We start from the raw sequence: 18272 nt of genomic DNA on the forward strand, positions 1-18272 counted from the left end.
TGTTCAGGGTTCAACGCTGTCCCGAGTTGAACGGTTCTGCTCGGATCCGCTTCATCAAGCAGTACCTTCTCTAAGTCTTCCACGGACGAGCTTTCCGTAGGCCCTCTAGGGTCCAGTATATTGATGACGAGTGCTTGCTTAACCAAACCTTTCTTTACTGCCATTGCATAACATCTCCGCGCTTCTTGCTGAGCGCCTCGGAGGTAGCCTATTCTGCCCTCGCCGGGGAACTTCATCATCAGATGATACGTAGAGACCACTGCTCTCATTGTGTTGAGAGAAGGTCTGCCTAGAATGACGTTGTGTACTGATGGTACATTGACGACCAGGAAGTCCACCATGAGCGTGACTTGATGTCATCCTTCTCCCGCAGTCACCGGGAGGGAGATGGCTCCTTCGAAGATCACTCTTTTCCCGGCAAAGTCATGCAGTGGGGTCTTCACAGGCCTAAGATGAGACCTCGAAATCTCCATTCTTTCAAAGGCTTTGGAATAAATCATATCGGCTGAGCTCCCGGTGTCAACCAAGATGCGATATACCTTACGGTTCGCTATGGTCATAGTAACCACTAGGGCATCATCATGTGGATACTGGATTCCGCATGCATCTTCTTCTGTGAAGGTTAGAGTGCATGGGCTGACGCGGAGTTCCTTACTGGGTCGCTCGGCCAAATGGACGTAATGTTCGGGTCAAGCTTCTGGGAATGGACTTTCCGCTCCTTGTGTGAATCTCCTCTTCCAGATGAGCCCCCGAAGATGGTTCGAATTTCGGCGGGCTCTTCCGTGGCGTTATTTGGCTGCTTTTGCTCTCCTTCTCCTTTCCAAGCGGCTTTTCCTTCCTTGGTATATCGGCGCAGGTGTCCCTTCCGAATAAGGGCCTTGATCTCATCTTTGAGATCTACACAGTCAGTCGTATTGTGGCCGTGATCTCGTGGAAGCGACAGTACTTGCGTTTGTCTCGGTAATCCGGGTCAGCCCTCATGCAAACAGGCCAATTCAGCAGCTTCTCTCCTCGGATATCCAACAGAATCTGCTCGGCAGACGTGTTGAGAGGGGTGTAGGAACGAAATTTTCCTTCTGGCCTTCTATTTGGACGACGATCGCGAGGGGCGCGATCGCCGGTCCCCTTGCTGGATGGCTGAGCTTTCTCATTCCTTGGTCTCTTCCCTTTATCATTCATTTCTTGCGCTTGGACATTTTTATGAGCATTGGAGAATTCTTCCGCGTTGGTGTATTTTTTAGCTCGGGGGACTAGCTCGGCCAGCGTCTTCGACGGGTTCTTTCCAATGGAGAAAGTGAATTTTCTTTCTCTTAGCCCGCTGAACACAGCAGCGAGCGCCATTTTATCGTTGTAATCTTCTATCAATAATGCTTCCTCATTAAAATGGACGACGTAGTCTTTCAATGACTCCTTCGAGTCTTGTTTGATAGCGAACAAATGAGTGTTGGGCTTCCGACTTCTCTTACCACTTATGAACTGGGTAAGGAATAGTCGGCTCAACTCCGCGAAGGAACTAAAGGAGTTTGGTTTGAGCTGCCGGTACCAACTCCAAGCAGAACCTGTGAGTGTGATCAAGAACCCCCGGCACATTATGGCGTCCGTCGCCGTCTGGATCTGCATCCATGAGCGATAGGCTTCCACATGCTCGGATGGGTCTCTAAACCCAGAATATTGGATGACGAGAGGCATACGGAACCTCTAGGGCATCACCTCACTCATGATTTTCGAGGTGAAGGGAGGCTCGGTCTCTTCCATCATTGCCTAAACGACGGCAGGGACAGATGTCGGCTGCTGTTTCTTTTCCAGAGCTAAGAATCTGTCGTTGAGCTCCGTGAACCGTTTCTTCCACGGGTCCTTGTTTTCTGCTATGATTTCTTAGGTGTTTTCTGTCTCCAGAGTTCTCATTCCCCTCCTCCATTTTAGCCGATGGCAGAGATCCGTCGGAGCTAGGGCTGAAGTGACTGAAGCGTTGGTTGAAGCTCAAGTGGCATTGTTCCGAGCTGAGTCTCGGATTTGGGTCGGAATAGGATTCTGCCTCGAAACCGGCATCTAAGGGTGTTGAGGCGCTTCGGGTCTCACACTTCCCGGCACGGGGTGAGTTTCCACGACCGGATCAACCGCTTCAGGAACAGGATTCTCCTGGGCTGGACACGGTTGTGGCTCCTGTTGTTACTTAATCTTATTCACTTCGTCACGTAGGGCTTGTATCTCACCCTGCATAGCGCGATATTTACTTGCCCGGTTGCGAGAACGCTGAGACGGCCCCGGGGCTGATTCTGCACGAAATAGCGAGGAGGAACGAGTTTGCTCATTTGGCTCCGGCTCGGCGGCTACCGCTTTCTTCTTCCCTCTAGCCATTATCCCTGAGAATAGGAACCTGACCTTTTGTATCAGATTCCCACAAACGGCGCCAAAAATGTTGATGTAAAAATCTGGTTCACCCTTCGCCAAGCTCCGAACACTTAAACCTAACCCTGTGTGCCTGCACAAGAGAAGGACAAAGGAGACCCTGGCTAGAGCAGGAGACCCTCCGATGCCAAAGTCAGGCTAGGAATCTGGGTCTAAGTAATGTTGCTGGGGTCCAGGGTATCAATTCTTGCCTCCCTGTAGCAATGGAGTGTTGATGTATTTATACCTGACTGTCGGATGGTCTGTATCCGTTAATCTCGGCACGATTCCTTTAATCAATAGGATTTTCAGATCATGAGGATATTGTACGCAATTCAAGGATCGTGCAGGATCTGATGCGCATCATGCGTATCTGCGAGAGAAATAATCGGCCACGTCCACTTACAGTAGTTTCTAAGCTTGGCTCACGGGACGTCCAGCTCGGAATACAGCCTCGGCTCGGACCTTCTGGCAGGTAAAGTTTCGACCAGTAATAAGCCTTCGTCGAAGTGTCCGTCCACACTTACAGTCCGAGCCGATCTGGTAGTCATCCGTCCGATCGGATGACGTTAGCCCTCGGAATTATAAGGAACTCGGATCTTCCCGTAACATGCCTCATTTTAAAAAATTGGATGGCTAGTGTGGATAAACTCACACATCACTGATCTCGGTGGGTCCCTCATAGTCCCAGACTCTCAGCCAGCTCATGGCTCGGGACAGGCGGAGGCGGCACGCAATCCACGTCCTAGGGAGCGTCGATGCTTGAGCCTTGGCAGCACGCAGTCCCACACAGACTCTCACGTGAAATGGTCAACATAATTAAAGAATTCATCGACTTAAGAGAGAGCGGATTACCTATTGTCCGGATAACAGTTTAATGGGTGTATCCTTACCGTGTGGGGCCACCTTGATGACTTTATTTCATAGTTACGCTGCCCATTCATTTTTTCAGATCATTTCGGAACGTTTTGGGACGTAAGTATCCAAATCTATGTTGGACCACACCACTGAAAAAAGTTATAAATAGCCATTAAAAGTTTTTTTAGGTCATAAAAGTTTTGTATCAAGTTAATCTTTAATTGTATAGTCCCTCCGTCCAGTTCTGTTTAACGGTTGGATAGAAAAAAAAAAATTCAGATTGTTTCTCATGGTGTGGTCCACCTGAGATTTGGATATTCTTAATGTTTAAAACCATGATATAAAATGAGCTGGAAAAACGGATGAACCAAGTGGATATACAACATATCATCAAGGGTGGGCCGTATGGTGGTAAGGTAACACCCACTAAACTGTTACCCGGTAACACCTAACAGCGCTCGAGTTAAGGTCGCCAAGTGGTCCTTAAAAAATTGTAAGTTTCGATTTTTTAAAAGAGACCATTGTTGATAGCGGGCCTGTCCCGCGGGTCATTAATCCGACTTATCACCGTCACAAGAATTAGGCGGGTACAGGCCTAAATCTCAGGCCCGGATCCCATCCATGGGCGTGAAACTCAGCCAAAAAATGGCCCGTAGCAGGCAGGGTTAGCCCATCACAATTTCTGTCCTACCGATTAGGTGGGCTGCGGAGGAAACGGATTGGCTGCTCCCCAATGGCTAGTGGTTGGTGCACTGTGAGCCCCACCATGATGTATTTGTTTCATCCATGACTTCCATCTATTTTTCTAGATAATTTTATAATATGAGTACAAAAATGAGCTATATCCCAATCTCAATTGGAGAAACATTGTTGATTGAACATTGACCATTAAAAAAATATTAGGTGCCATGAAAGTTTTGGATCAAGCTGATCTTTGTTTTTTCCCTTCATCAAGGTCTGTATGACCTAATCAAGAGATTGGATGTCAAATAAACAGTACAGTGGGCCTTAGGAGGATTTTAATGGTGGATATCTAATCACTATTGTTTTCCTGTGGTGTGGTCCAACTGAGATTTATATCCATCTCGTTTTTGGGACCAAGCCCTAAAATAATCTAGAAAAATGGATGAACAGCATTTATAAAAGACATATACTTCCTAGTGGGTCCCGCAGAGCACCGACCACTAGCCACGGGGCTAGTGGCAGGGGGGTAGCCAATCCAATTCCGGCTGGGGAATGGACAGGGGGTGCCCAGAAAATTTATCCATATACAAATATACTAGCCATCAAACGTGGCTTTTTTTTGTTAGCTTGTTAGTACAGCCACTGTCAGTTCACACTTCACTGTTAGCCACCCGCACTGGCCATCAATCGTGGCTTTTGTCCCCCTAATATTATTGTATTCCATTTCCTATATTTGTAGGCAAATGTCAAGATCATTCAATTTGGATGATTTTTAAATCATCCAGCATCATCCAAACCGTTAAGAGATGGAGCCCATCAAACTACTGGTCTGGATAACCAAAGGAAGGACCAGAATCTTTTACAACACCTTCTGTATTCAGTGCGTACAACAACTGAGATTTGCTGGTTCACAGTGTTTTGAGTGTGTGATCCAGTCTATCTATCAGGTGTGCCCCTTGATATTAGCTCCAGGGGACAAATATCAGCCCGATGTATAAATAGAGAGTACCATATTGAAAAATAAAGAGAGATGCTAACTATAGGGTTGTGTGGTGTCCAACATGATGTCTAATTCATCCTACTTGTTCAACAGGTGCGCCTCACCAGGAAGAACAGACTACAATACTCAGGCCAGCCACACCGGGTAAATTTAGAGGTTTCAGGCATTATTTTACATGACTTGTTCAGAGTGTTAAGATCATGAGAGAGAGAGAGAGAGAGAGAGAGAGAGAGAGAGGGAGGGACGTACTTTCTCCATTAGTCACCATTTGTTGGAAGAACAAACACCACCCACACATTACACAATCAACAGATCAGGACCGCCAGACGTCTTCCACAGTGGGAAAGATGATTGCATGGCCCAGCTCAGCATCGCCATCATCCCTGTGTTGTAGTTGTTTCAGTGGCCATGGTGAATTGGGGGAGATGGTTCTCTTGAGGGGGGAGGTTGTAATTGATGCAGAGTCTCTCCAAGATCTTCTTCAGCTCAAAGAAGAGATCTGACCTTTGGCTGTTTCTCTCCGGAAAGTTCTGAAAGTAGATGGCGTGTACAACGTGGAGAGCTATCTTCATCTTATTGGGATCTTCGATCGCTTTCACAACAACCGAGTGCTTTGGTTGCCAACGTTTTGGTTTGCTGTCTATATATCTGCACCCATTGCCACATTTATACCCATGCCATTAAAAGTGTGATTAACTGGATTTGCAAGATAATTTAAATTAGGGGTAGCAATGGGCCCATCTAGGGCCGGTCAGAGGTTGGCTCTGGTTTGGCCCTACTCACCTAAGCCCTAGCCCTAGCTCCACCCTGCTCCTAGACAAGCTTAAAAGGCCTTGGCGCTGGCCTTGAAAAAGAGATTTACATAATCAGATGTTTAAAATTGTCCAAATCTAAGAATTTTTTTTTTTAAGGAATCCCCTTCATACTTCCCATCATAAAAATGGCTCTGAACATGGAAACACCACCTTCAATCTAAACTTGCTTTTGAACGGTGGATGTATGTTGAATGAGACCATTTACAAGTGTATCCAAATTGATTGTCCTGTTTTTTTTTTTTTTGGTACATAGGTTTACAACACTGACCTAATTGATGAATTGACTACGCCCGGGCTGCACAATTCATCATTTGCCCCGGCCTGACCAACCTGAACACGTGGTTAAATTTCAAGATTGGGTCAAGCTCTTCTCCCAACTTCAGGATCCTAAGCCTCGGCCTTATACCCCAGCCCATTGCCACCCCTAATTGATATCAGTGCTTGCACCATGGGCCATCCATGGGAGGAGGCTCACTAGATGAAAGCTTTTTATCACCAAGATTCAGCTCATCTATGGTGGTGGGATCCAGTTTGAGTGGCACCAACCGGTCCCTAGATTCCCATGAAGAGGATAGTTGCTCTTACATTTTAATGTCCATCTTCATTTCATTGAAGGTATACTCTGAAGTAGAAGCATCTATTGAAAATTCGATGGTTTCACCCATTTTGGGGCTTCTGCTGACATTGCTGATGGTCTTTGTGAACAACACCACATTGGGGTAGTCAATCTTCTTGTTGTCAAAACGGAGGAATGTTGTTGTCAAAAGTTTCATCTCTTCCACGACCATCTGTGCAAAATCAGCTCATGTTGCGGCTTTCAATGCAAGAAGGGAATAAAAGACCTCCTTGTTCGATATTATTAGTCATTTTACCCTCGTGGAGACATACTTACTGAGTTGACAAGCTAATCATTATTGTAAATTGCGTTACCATGTTCTTAACAAGGCCAACAAAAGATAATGTAAATAGATAAAATTCGAATTCCCACGAACTGGACCAACTTCTAAGAAATTATTATATATGTAGACAGATTAACACTATCATACAGGATGTACAAGAAAACTCACCTCAATACCGTCAATGACACAACGGTCACCAATGTCATAAGGTTGTTGAACGAATATAAAGATCATGGATTCGAAGATGGCCTTGCAAGTGTTACCGAACATGAATCCCATGAGTAGTAATTGGGACGTGATGAGGAATATGACATTGGTAGTTGCAATGCCCGTCACTAGCAGAAACACTGCGATTATAACCGTTATGCACAATGCACTCACTAGCCTGTCTATCTGCTGTGTCAGTGCCCTTGTGTCTTTCAAGGAGAATGCAAGAACTCTTCGCTCGTGATAAGCATTCACCTGCAAGAAAGCTAAACGTTCGTGTCACAAGCATACAAAATGCAACTATAACCATAGCTAAAAAAAGTTGACTTTTCATAATGATCTTTTCGTGAAGCATGGTCTAACAACCTATAACCTTCACCCCATCACCCTAGCTAGAAAAGTTGACTTTTCATCCTTTCAGGATTTGAAAAACTATAATCTTTTTTTAAATGTCCCATTCTCTGACAATTTCAACACTTCAACATTCCTTTACCTTTTGACTTGAATCTAAGTCACGGTTTTTCCATCTCTTGCTTAGACAGTCTTTTCCAAGCAAATAATGCATCCATAGAGGTACATTCACCGTCACTTGGTTATCACAACTATTTTGATTGAAGGGCTACAATAACAATCTCGATGATTAAAGTATCGCTAACATAACAAAACGTATCAACACGATACTCAAACGACTTAGGGAGAGCTGTCAACAAAATTAGGGTTTTATCTTCTCCATTAATCTTCAGCTCAACACTCATTATTTTATAAAGCAGTTCATCGAATATGTTAATATGTTCAAATATATCTGACCCTTCCGCCATTTTTAGAGTATAAAACTACGTCTTCAGAAATAAACGATTGGTGAGAGATTTTGTCATGTAAATACTCTCAAACTTTGCTCATAAACCTATAGTACTCGACTCATATGTGACGTTGTAAAGAACTTCAATACATATGATGGCTTGGATATAGTCACGATCTAACGCATTCCGCTCCCCAACATCCTCATACTACTTTTCAATGAGGGCATTCACATCATTTTACAAAGTAAATAACCGCGATAATGATAAAAAAAAAATGCCTAACATCAACATCGGTGGTGTGTTGACGTAATCAAGTTCTGTGGGCCCCACCATGATGTATGTGTTATATCCACACTATCTGTCCATTTTCCAAGATCATTTTAGGGCATGGCCAAAAAAATAAGATAGATCAAAAGCCCAAGTGGACCACAATACATAAAGTCATTTTAGTGCATGGCCTAAAAAATGAGGTAGATCTTAAAGCCCAAGTGGACCACAGCATAGAAAGCAGTTAGGACAATGATGCCTATCATTGAAGCCTTTTTAAGATTCACAGTGATGTTTATTTGCCATCCAACCTGTTCATGGAAAACAAAAATATCAGCTTGATCCAAAACTTGTGTGGGATTTTCAATGTTAGGCATTCAATCCCCATTGCTTTCTATGGTGTGGTCCACTTTAGCTTTGGATCTACCTTATTTTTCATCCCCTGCCCTAAAATGATCTTAGAAAATGGATAGACAGCATGGATATAACACATACATCATGGTGTGGCCTACAGAACTTGGAGACATCAAGACACCACCAATCTGCTTACACCTGGTAGACCCTGCCCGACCCCAACTTAAGGCCAAAGGCTGAGTCCAACACAAGCTCAGCAATCAAAATCTCGACCCAAAAAATTTGGCCTGGTCCAAACATCAATAAAATCCCTAATTCCCACTTGAATATGACATTATCTATCCATTGATCAAGTGGGCCACATGCAGCAAGAAATAGACAACAAGAGGAACAAAATCAACAGTCTACAGGATTCATGGCCTGCTTAATCAAGGATTAGAATGGCTAGCAAGTCAGGTGAGGCTGGGCTAAAATGACTTTTGACGAAGCCTGGCCCAAAAATTATCCGGCCATGCATGCTAGGCCCAAGAAAATAGGTTGACGGCCAGTGAAAAGCTGGGTCGGGCTCATTTAGCTGGCCAAGTTGCCCGTCTCATTTGGAAGGTTGTGACATCTTTCGGAGAGCTGAAAGCATGGAAATCAGTGAAAAAAACTTACCACCCAGTTACCCAACCCTGACTTTCCGATCTTTCCAGTCTCGGCTCCTCGGAAGAGAGGGAATATGGTCCGGACCTCATCCTTCTTCAAGAACTTCAATAGATCATCCTCTTCGATGTACCTGTATATCAAACTTTATTAAAACTCAGGCCAATCAAACCACTGATTTATTGGTTATTTTATCCTTCACCCACCTTGGTCATGTGGACCATCAACGGCGAGGCCCATAACATGAGCGTTTTGGATCACTGAACTACGGTTTCCACTTTCTCCAACTGGCAACCGGAAGGATGTTATGGACAATCCCCAACAAAGGAATATTCCTGTCTGAGCATTGTACGATTTTTATTTATCATTTATTTGTTGAAATTGTTCGGTAATCCAAACCGTTGATATGCTACGCCCATAATACACCCCAAGAGGAATACACCCCAAGAGGACTTGTCCATTTAACAGTTTGATACAAACATTCACATCGACTGCCTTGTTCAAATATGATGAATAACGTCCATGAATGAATAGTCTAGATGTAATGCACACGCCGTCCAAACAGATGGGTAAAGGTATCCATAAAACAAAGGCTTCGTCTCTTTAGATTTGTCACTCAAACACCTAGAGCTGAGCATGTCTGACCCGATCCGGTGGATCCAACCTGATCCGAACCGAACTAATGGCCTGAATCAGTGCGAATCAAGTAGGGTCATTCAGATCCAACAGTTTTTCAGATCGAGTTCGGATCGTGGTCGATCCGAACCGATCCGATCCAAAACCCAATTTGAATGGATCCGATCCAACCTGATCCGAAGCCGGTATTAGAAGCTTTCATATAAAAATGTATTTCTAAGCTGCACAAAGCATAAAACACTAACAACGTCAGTAGTAGAAGAAAAATGGGAGAGGATTTAGGTTTATAAGAAGGTATCTGTTTCATCATTAGCATAAGGAAAATGGGAGAGGATTTGGGCAAAAGTTCGAAGCGAGAAAGAAATACATCAGTAATCAAATTGCTACTAAAGTTACGTCAACAAGCCATGTGGACCCTACTATGATGCATGTGTTGTATCCATACCGTCCAACCATTTGTGGAGATCGTTTTATAGTATGAGAAAAGGAATGAGATAAATCTAAAGTTCAAGTGGACCCACCAAAGAAAATCGGGAATCAGTCACACCCACCGTTGAAACATTTATAGGGCCCACCATCATGTATTTTTTTAGATCCAGTGTATTTATAAGTTAACATAGAGATAGATGAAATGAAAACAAAAATATAAGCTTGATAGGAAACTTCTGTGGCCTCTAAGAAATTTTGAACGGTGGATGTCACCTCCCCACTGTTTTCTATGTTGGGGTCCACTTGAACTTTAGATCTATCTTGTTCTTTTTCTCGTGCCATAAAACGATCTCTCCAAATGGATAGACAGTATGGATACAACACAGGCATCATGGTGGGGCCCATAGAGCTTGGTGACATCACTTCAGTGTATCTAATCCGCGCCCGTACCGAGTAACATGCAGTTTGATGTCATGTTTCACATGACACCAAGTGGTGTAGATACGTGTCATGCGAACACGAGCACAGACACGCCTTGAGCTCTGAGTTGTACAAACGGCTCAAATGAGATCAAAGTTACATGGCCCCCACAATGATGTATTTATTATATCCATACCGTTTATCCGTTTTTTGTGATCATTTTAGAGCATTAGGAAAAAAAAAAAAAACTGAATCATATTAAAGCTTAAATGGACTACATCAAAAATAGCAGCAAGTATAATGATTTTCACCATTAACCCGATCCGACTTGGTTTCCCTAACCGAGTCAACCGAGACAGACTCGGTTTGGGTCAGGCTAGCCATGCATCGGATCGGATCGAGTCAGCTGACCCAAACTCGGTCCCGGATGGATGGAGTTCGGGTCGGTTAGTTGAAAATTTAGATCGAGCCGAGTTGGACCCAATTCGGTCCAACTTGACTCGGTGCCCACCTCTACAAACACCACATGTAGATGGTCCGGATTTGTCTCACAAGCCCAAGTATGGATGACCCACATCTGACCTACAAGGCTAGCAGATGGACCATCCAGATCTGATCATCAAGGCCCACAAATATGTCAGTCCAGTTATGGCCCTCAACCTAGCCCACAAAATATGGCAGTCCAGTTATGGCCCTCGAGCAAGCGCAGGGCTAAAAAAATCACAACTACTTCATCTCAAACAAGCACAACCTTCCAGTCTTCACGCCTCTCACCTTAGATTTGGGCCATCAATCATATTAGTCAATGGATGTGGATTGTTCATTATGTGGATCCCACCTTTGATGAGGACTGCCCATCGGGTAGGCCAAACTTTCAAAGTGGGTCTTCTATCTTGGATGTGGACCATTAATCATTAGGGGCTGACCTTTGATGTGGATTGTCCGTTGTATGGAGCCCACCTTGACATAGGTCATCTACCGTGCGGGGCCTTCAATATCCACCGCCCATCACATGAGCCCATATTTTATATGTCCATCCTATAGACCTACTTTAGAATTGGGTTGCCCATCATGTTGGGCCCACTCTGGATGTGAGTCATTCATCATCCACGTCGACCTTTGATGTGGACTGTCCATTATGTGGGGTCCATCTTACTGTGGATCATCCATTAAGCGGGGCCCACTTTTGCCATTGACCATCCATCATGTGGGGCGTACCTTTTATGTGGGTCATCCATCATATTAAGCTGTTCTGGATATGGACCATTCATCATGAAAGAACTTGGATGTGGATCGTCCATCAGGTGGGGCTCACTTGATACGGACTGTCTATCACGCAGGCCACACTTTGTCGTGGGTCATGTGAGGGCCACTTCATCCATTATGTGAGCCCACCTTAATGTGGGCCATTCATCATATGCCCCACCTTCAGTATGGGTCGTTCATCATGAGTGCTCATCATTGATGTCAATCCTCCATCACGTGGGTCCTATCTTTAATATGGATGGGCCATTACGTGGCACTCACTTAATACGGATAGTACATAATGTGAGCCCACCTTTGATGTGAACCATACAGTATGTGGGCTTACTTGTTAATTTTTTAAAAATAAAATATAAAATTAAATCTTTAATTATCAAATCAAAAACTTTCTATTTTCAATATATATATATATATATATATATATATAAAGGTACTATACGCTCGACCATATGCTACCCTCCATACGATCGAGAGCTGGCACTATGCTAGCAGTCAGATGGCGAAAGTTTCAAAGGAATGGTGAGATTTTATAGGGAGAAAGGTGAGATTTTATAGGTGATTGGAGAAACAAAACCGGTGAAACCGGCTCTCTCTCTCACGTATATTTCCTACGAAAAGCCTCCGCATGAAGGTCCTACCCTAGAAACCTAGGTAGGGCTTACCGTGAGGTTTTTTGAGAAATCCACCCCGTCCATCCGTTTTTCTCATATCATTTTAAGTTATGATCCAAAAAATGAGTCAGGTCCAGGGATCAAGTGGATCACAAGTTGGGGATTGAACATCCACCATTAAAAACTTCTTAGGAGATGAAGAATTTTCAGATCAATCTGATATTTGTGTTTTCACTTCATCCACATCTACATGACCTTTTGAATAGGTTGGATGGTAAAAAAAAAAAAACATCACGGTGGCCCTTAAAAAGATTTCAACGGTGGGTGTCATTATCACTGCAGCTTCATTTGGTGTGGTCCATTAGAGTTGTAGACCTGCTTCATTTTTAGGATCATAACTTAAAATAATATCAAAAAAGCAATGAACGACATGGATAAAACAATTACATCACGTTAGGCCCCACAGAGCCCTGCCGAACAGATTACCGAGTAGGACACAATCCTTGTCCTCTTTCTTTTGCGTCAGTGCGGAACAGCCGGAAACAAATTGGCTATTCCCCTGCCACTAGCCGGGTGGTAATGGTCCATACTCTATGGGCCCCACCATGATGTATGTGTTTCATCCATATCGTTTATTCATTTTTACATATCATGTTATGGCTTTATCCCAAAAATGAAAGGGATATAAATCTCAGGTGGACCACACCATAGGAAAATAATAGTGATTGTATATCCACCATTAAAATCCTCTTAAGGCCCACTGTACTGTTTATTTGACATCCAATCTGTTGATTAGGTCATTCAGACATAGATGAAGTGAAAAAACAAATATCATCTTAATCCAAAACTATTTTAGATCCCAAAAAGTTTTTAATGGTCGACGTTCAATCAACACTGTTTCCTGTAATGTGGTCAACTTGAGATTGGGATATACCTTATTTTTGGTCTCGTACCCGAAAATGATCTAGAAAAATAGACGGACAGCATGAATGAAACACATACATCATTGTAGGGCCCATAGAGCACTGACCACCCGCCATTGGCGGGTGGCAGGGAAATCAGATTGCGTACTGAGTTACTTGGGCCCACCTTGAATGTATGTGATTTATCCACATTGTCCATTCATTTTTCCATCTAATTTAAGGGGTTGAGACCAAAATTGAAGCATATCCAAAGATCAAGTGGAGCATACCACAGGAAGCAGTGGAGATAATGATTTCCACCATTGAAACCTTGATAGGCCCCACAGTGACGTTTAATTTCATTCAACCTGTTCATAAGATCATACAGACATAGATGAATGGGAAAAGTAAATATAAGCTTGATCCAAAACTTCTGTGGCCCCCAAAAAATTTCAACTGTAGACATTCATTTCAATTATTTCCTATGGTGTGGTCCATTTAGACATTTTATATATTTCATTTTTAGGGTATACCCTTGAAATTATTTGGTAAAATGAATGGACAGAGTGGATATAATAAATAAATCACAATGGACCCCACAGAGTTTACTTAGTACACTAAGCGTAGTGAGTTACTCATCACTACGCAATCCGCACTCACTACGCAATCCGCTTCCGGTGGCAGGGAGTAGCCAATCCATTTTCAAAACGGGCCTGTTTGATGGATGCGTGTTAGATACCGAAAGGTTGAGTAGCAATTCCACTACTAAAGTGACGTCACTAAGTTTTGTAGGCCCCACTATCATGTATGTGTTTTATCCACACTATCCAACAATTTTGAGATATCATTTTAGGGCATGAGCCAAGAATGAGGTAGATAAAAATTTGTAGTGGACCCCACCACAGAAAACAGTGGGGAGAGTGATTCCCAAAATTGAAACTATCCTAAGGCCCACCATAACGTTTATTTGAAATCCAACCTATTCAAAAGTTAAAAAAGACATGAAAGAAGGGAAAACACAAATATTAGCTTGATCTAAAACTTTTGTGGCATTTAGAAGTTTTTAATGGTGGGCGTCACTGTCCCACTACTTTCTGTGCTGGGGTCCACTGGAGGTTTGGATTTAACTCGTTCTTTGGATATTGCCCTAAAATGACCTCTCCAAGTGGATGGAAGGAGTGGATACAAAACACACATTATAATGGGGCCCACGGAACTTGGTGACATTACTTCAGTAGTGAGTCTCGCTACTCAGTATGTCATTATCTAATCCGCGCCCCTGTTCGACGGAAGCAGATTGCCGAGTAACTCACTACCTTAGCGTACTGAGTAGACACTGTGAGGTCCACCATAATTTATGTATCTGATCCACTCTGTCCATTCATTTTACCATAGGATTTAGGGCTTGAGCCCAAAAATTAATCATATAAAATGTTCAAATGAACCACACCACATGAAACAATTGAATTGAACATCTACTGTTAAAAAATTTCTTGGGGCCCATGGAAGTTTTGGATCAAGCTTATATTTGTTTTTTCTCTTCATCCATGTCTGTATGATCTTATGAATAGATTGGATGACAAATAAACATCACTGTGGGGCCTAACATGATTTCAATGGTTGAAATCATTATTCCCACTGTTTCCTGTGATACGATCAACTTGAGACTTGGATTTGGTTCAATTTTAGGCTCAACCCCTTGAATGATAAGGAAAAATGGATGGACCGAGTGGATTTCTCAAAATATGCCATGGTAGGCCCCACTCAAGATTCTAGTGCCGTACTTCATGCTAAAAGCTTTTGCAGGAAATACTACGAGTCATGTTTCAATAACCGGTTTCATCGATTTTGTTTCTCCACTTATCCTCTGAAATCTTACTATTGGGTTGGAATTATAAACATTCAACCGCTTGTGTGTTGCCAGCTCTCGAGTATGTTAACCGCGCCACCCAAATACGTCAACCCCGCCACTCACGTAATATAGGTAGGACATCATGTGAGCCCTGAACCTCTCACCCGATTAAGTCGATTAAGTTCCTAATTACTTAAAAATTAAGAGCTTACTTGCTAATTTTTTAAAAATTAATGCTTTAATTACCAAATAAAAAACTTTCTATCTTCAAAACGATATATATGTCCTTTAACCAACCCCGCCGCCCAAATATGTTACTTACCTGGCCCCGGGCTTGGCGACGGTTTTGAAGATTAGCTTGGCGGCTCTTCTCGCCTCCCGCTCGCTTGAGATCTTGCGCTGCTCCTTCTTGGACCCCTCACCCTCAGTTCCCTTATTCGGATGCTTCAAGGTCGTGAACAACGCCGTCGACTTCACGTGGCTCATTAGCCGCTTCACGCCCCACGTCGATGGACTCCCCCGGCTCAGCTTCCTCAGCTGCTCCATGTCGATCTTCCCATCCCTCTGCATCGTCTTCCTCTGGCTCGGCAACCGTGACAACTCAGCAAGCGGCTCTCCGGACAGCGTATCCAATATGTGCTGGTGGAAGATGCTCTCCTTCAGCCGATCAAAGTATTTCGAGAAGTGGAACCACGACGCGAGCATTTTTACAAGCACGATCTTTACCAGCCATATGATGGACCCCACCAGAATTGCTATCAAAGTGCGCGTGACCTTGTTCAAGAGCTTGTGAGAGCGTCTCGGGACTTGGACCTTAGGATCGAAAATCAGTGTCCATGCTAGCAGGACGAGGGCAAGCCAGACACACATCTGCACTCCCCTCCGCAGGCCGTAGACGAAGTAGAGTACCTTCTTGGGGAGCATGAAGATGTGTTCCATGAGGAAGACGGCTAACCGGACGAGGAGGTTGGAGACAAGGTGGCCACAGAAGATGACAAGGACCGTGAGGAACCATTTCCAGAGCTCAAGCCCCCAGAGGATCCGGTGGCCGAGGGAGGGAATGGTGAGGCTGGAGACGAGGCAGGCCATTACGACCATGAAGGAGGCCCATTTGACGATGGTACGAAGTCTAATCGTGCGTTTCTTCTTGTGATATACCTTTTCTTCGGATTCAGATTCTTCATTGATATGTTCGCTTTCAGATTCAGTTTCTTCTGTGATTTGTTCGTCTTCCCATTCATATTCGAAGCGGTGGTGACGTCCTTCTGAAATTGGTTTGGAGAATTTCTCTGCACACTGTTTGGGGTCGGAGTAGCTTTGAGGATCTACGTGGAGAACGGTATGGTCTGGGAGGGATCTTGATTTCTCTGCTTCTTCCATTAGAGTTTGCTAATCCCACAAAAGCTGTGGAGACTTAAGCAGCTTTCTAGGCCTGGTGGTAATCATATGGTTGCTTTTTTGTCCAGAACGATGAATGATTGATGCCTTTTTGACTCAGATTTCACCTACAAGTCAGAAAAAATAAATAAAACAATCAAATAATGTTATGGTTTGGCCCCACAATCCACTAGCCACTGGAAAGCGGGAGTGGATTGGACACTGAACACTACAGTAGCCAAAACGCTACTGAAGTGAGGTGGTGAAATACAATTGGTTGCGTACTAATAGCATGTCCCTTATAATTAATGCTCTTTTTGCACGCACTCGACCACGTAATGGTATACTTTATTTTCTAAGTTTTTTTTTTTTTTTTTGCTGTGCTCCCCTGCTGAAGTTACGTCACCACTTTTTATGGGCGCCCCCATAATGTATGTACTGTATCCACACAGTCCATACATTTCGTGATATCATTTTAGGGTATAATCCAAAAAGTGAGAAAGATCCAAATTTCAAGTGCACCCCATTGTAGAAAACAATGGAGATTGAACGCCCACCATTAAAACCTCTCTGGGCCATAGAAGCTTTCGATCAAGTTAATATTTATACCTTACCTTATTCCATGTCTTTTTCAACTTATAAAAAGGTTGGATCTCAAATAAGCATCATGTTCGGCTTAAGGAAGGTTTCAACTGTGGCCGTCACCTCTCACTATTTTCTATGGTGGGGTCCATTTAAACTTTGGATCTGCCTAATTCTTTTACTTACTCCCTAAAATGATCTCTCCAAATGGATGAATGGTGTGGATACAACATATACATCATGGTGGGCCCAGAGAACTTAGTGACGTAACATCCGTCTGGTTCAGAAGCCAACCAGCTTCCTTTTCCAGTCCGTTTCCAACTGCGGCCAAAGCCATCTCCATGAACTTCCTTCCACGGCAAGCTAGGTGGGGCACACAATGATATTTGTGAGAAATCTACTCTGTCCATCATTCTTTTCATATCATTTGATAATGTAGGCTCAAAAATGAGGCAGATCTAAAACTCTTGTGGGCCGTACGGCTTGGAAACAGTATGTGGGGAATTCTGTGGTTGAAATTTTCCTGGGTCTACTATGATGTATATATGTCATCCATATGGTTCATGAGGTCATTCCTACTAAGATGAACTGAAATTATAAAAACATTAACATAATCCAAAGCTTTTGTAGCCACTTGAATATTTCAATGGCGGAAGCTTAATCCTCACCTTTTCCTATCGTGTGGTCCACTAGAAGTTTGGATCAATATCATTGCTAGGTCTATGTTGTAACATAATTTAGAAAAACTGATGGCCGGGATAGATTTATCAAAAACATTACAGTTGGTGCCACCTAGACATGTTACTACTTTTAATAATCATGTGACCGCATTTTTGTAATTTGCAGAGGATGGGACTTTTAACTCTTTAAATTAAGTAGAGTTGGGGCGCCGGTTGGCTACAGAACCAGACGGTAACCATTCTTGCTACCGATGTCACGTCACCGCGTTCTTTGGGCCCAGCATGATGTATGTGTTGTATCCACACCATCCATCCATTTGGAGAGATCATTTAGGGAGTGAGCAAAAGAATTGGGCAGATCCAAAGTTCAAGTGCACCCCACCACAGAAAATAGTAGGAGGTGATTGCTACCGTTGAAACCTTCCTTGGGCTGACCATGATGCTTATTTGAGATCCAACCTTTTTATAAGCTAGAAAAGACGTGGAATAAGGTAAAGCATAAACATTAGCTTGATCGAAAGCTTTTATGGCCTAAAGAGGTTTTAATGGTAGGTATTCAATTTCTATTGTTTTTTATGATGGGGTGCACTTGAAATTTGGATC

General features: G+C 43.4%; 2 protein-coding genes across 2 annotated transcripts; both read right to left on the reverse strand.

The window, feature by feature from the left end:
* Positions 1-897: 897 nt before the first annotated feature.
* LOC131249455 (uncharacterized) lies at positions 898-1689 on the reverse strand. The gene has a single exon (XM_058250266.1). It carries the CDS (start codon positions 1687-1689, stop codon positions 898-900), a length of 792 nt encoding a protein of 263 aa, XP_058106249.1.
* A 3212-nt stretch (positions 1690-4901) lies between these two features.
* LOC131247919 (mechanosensitive ion channel protein 10-like) lies at positions 4902-16178 on the reverse strand. Its single transcript, XM_058247878.1, has 5 exons — positions 15353-16178; positions 8930-9050; positions 6813-7106; positions 6331-6533; positions 4902-5578 (listed from the first exon to the last, which is right to left on the reverse strand). The coding sequence occupies exons 1-5, from the start codon at positions 16126-16128 to the stop codon at positions 5308-5310; spliced, it is 1665 nt and encodes a 554-aa protein (XP_058103861.1). The 5' UTR covers positions 16129-16178; the 3' UTR covers positions 4902-5307.
* Between the last annotated feature and the right edge of the window lie 2094 nt (positions 16179-18272).

Source organism: Magnolia sinica, chromosome 6, assembly GCF_029962835.1.
Source record: "Magnolia sinica isolate HGM2019 chromosome 6, MsV1, whole genome shotgun sequence".
Classification (NCBI taxonomy): domain Eukaryota; kingdom Viridiplantae; phylum Streptophyta; class Magnoliopsida; order Magnoliales; family Magnoliaceae; genus Magnolia; species Magnolia sinica.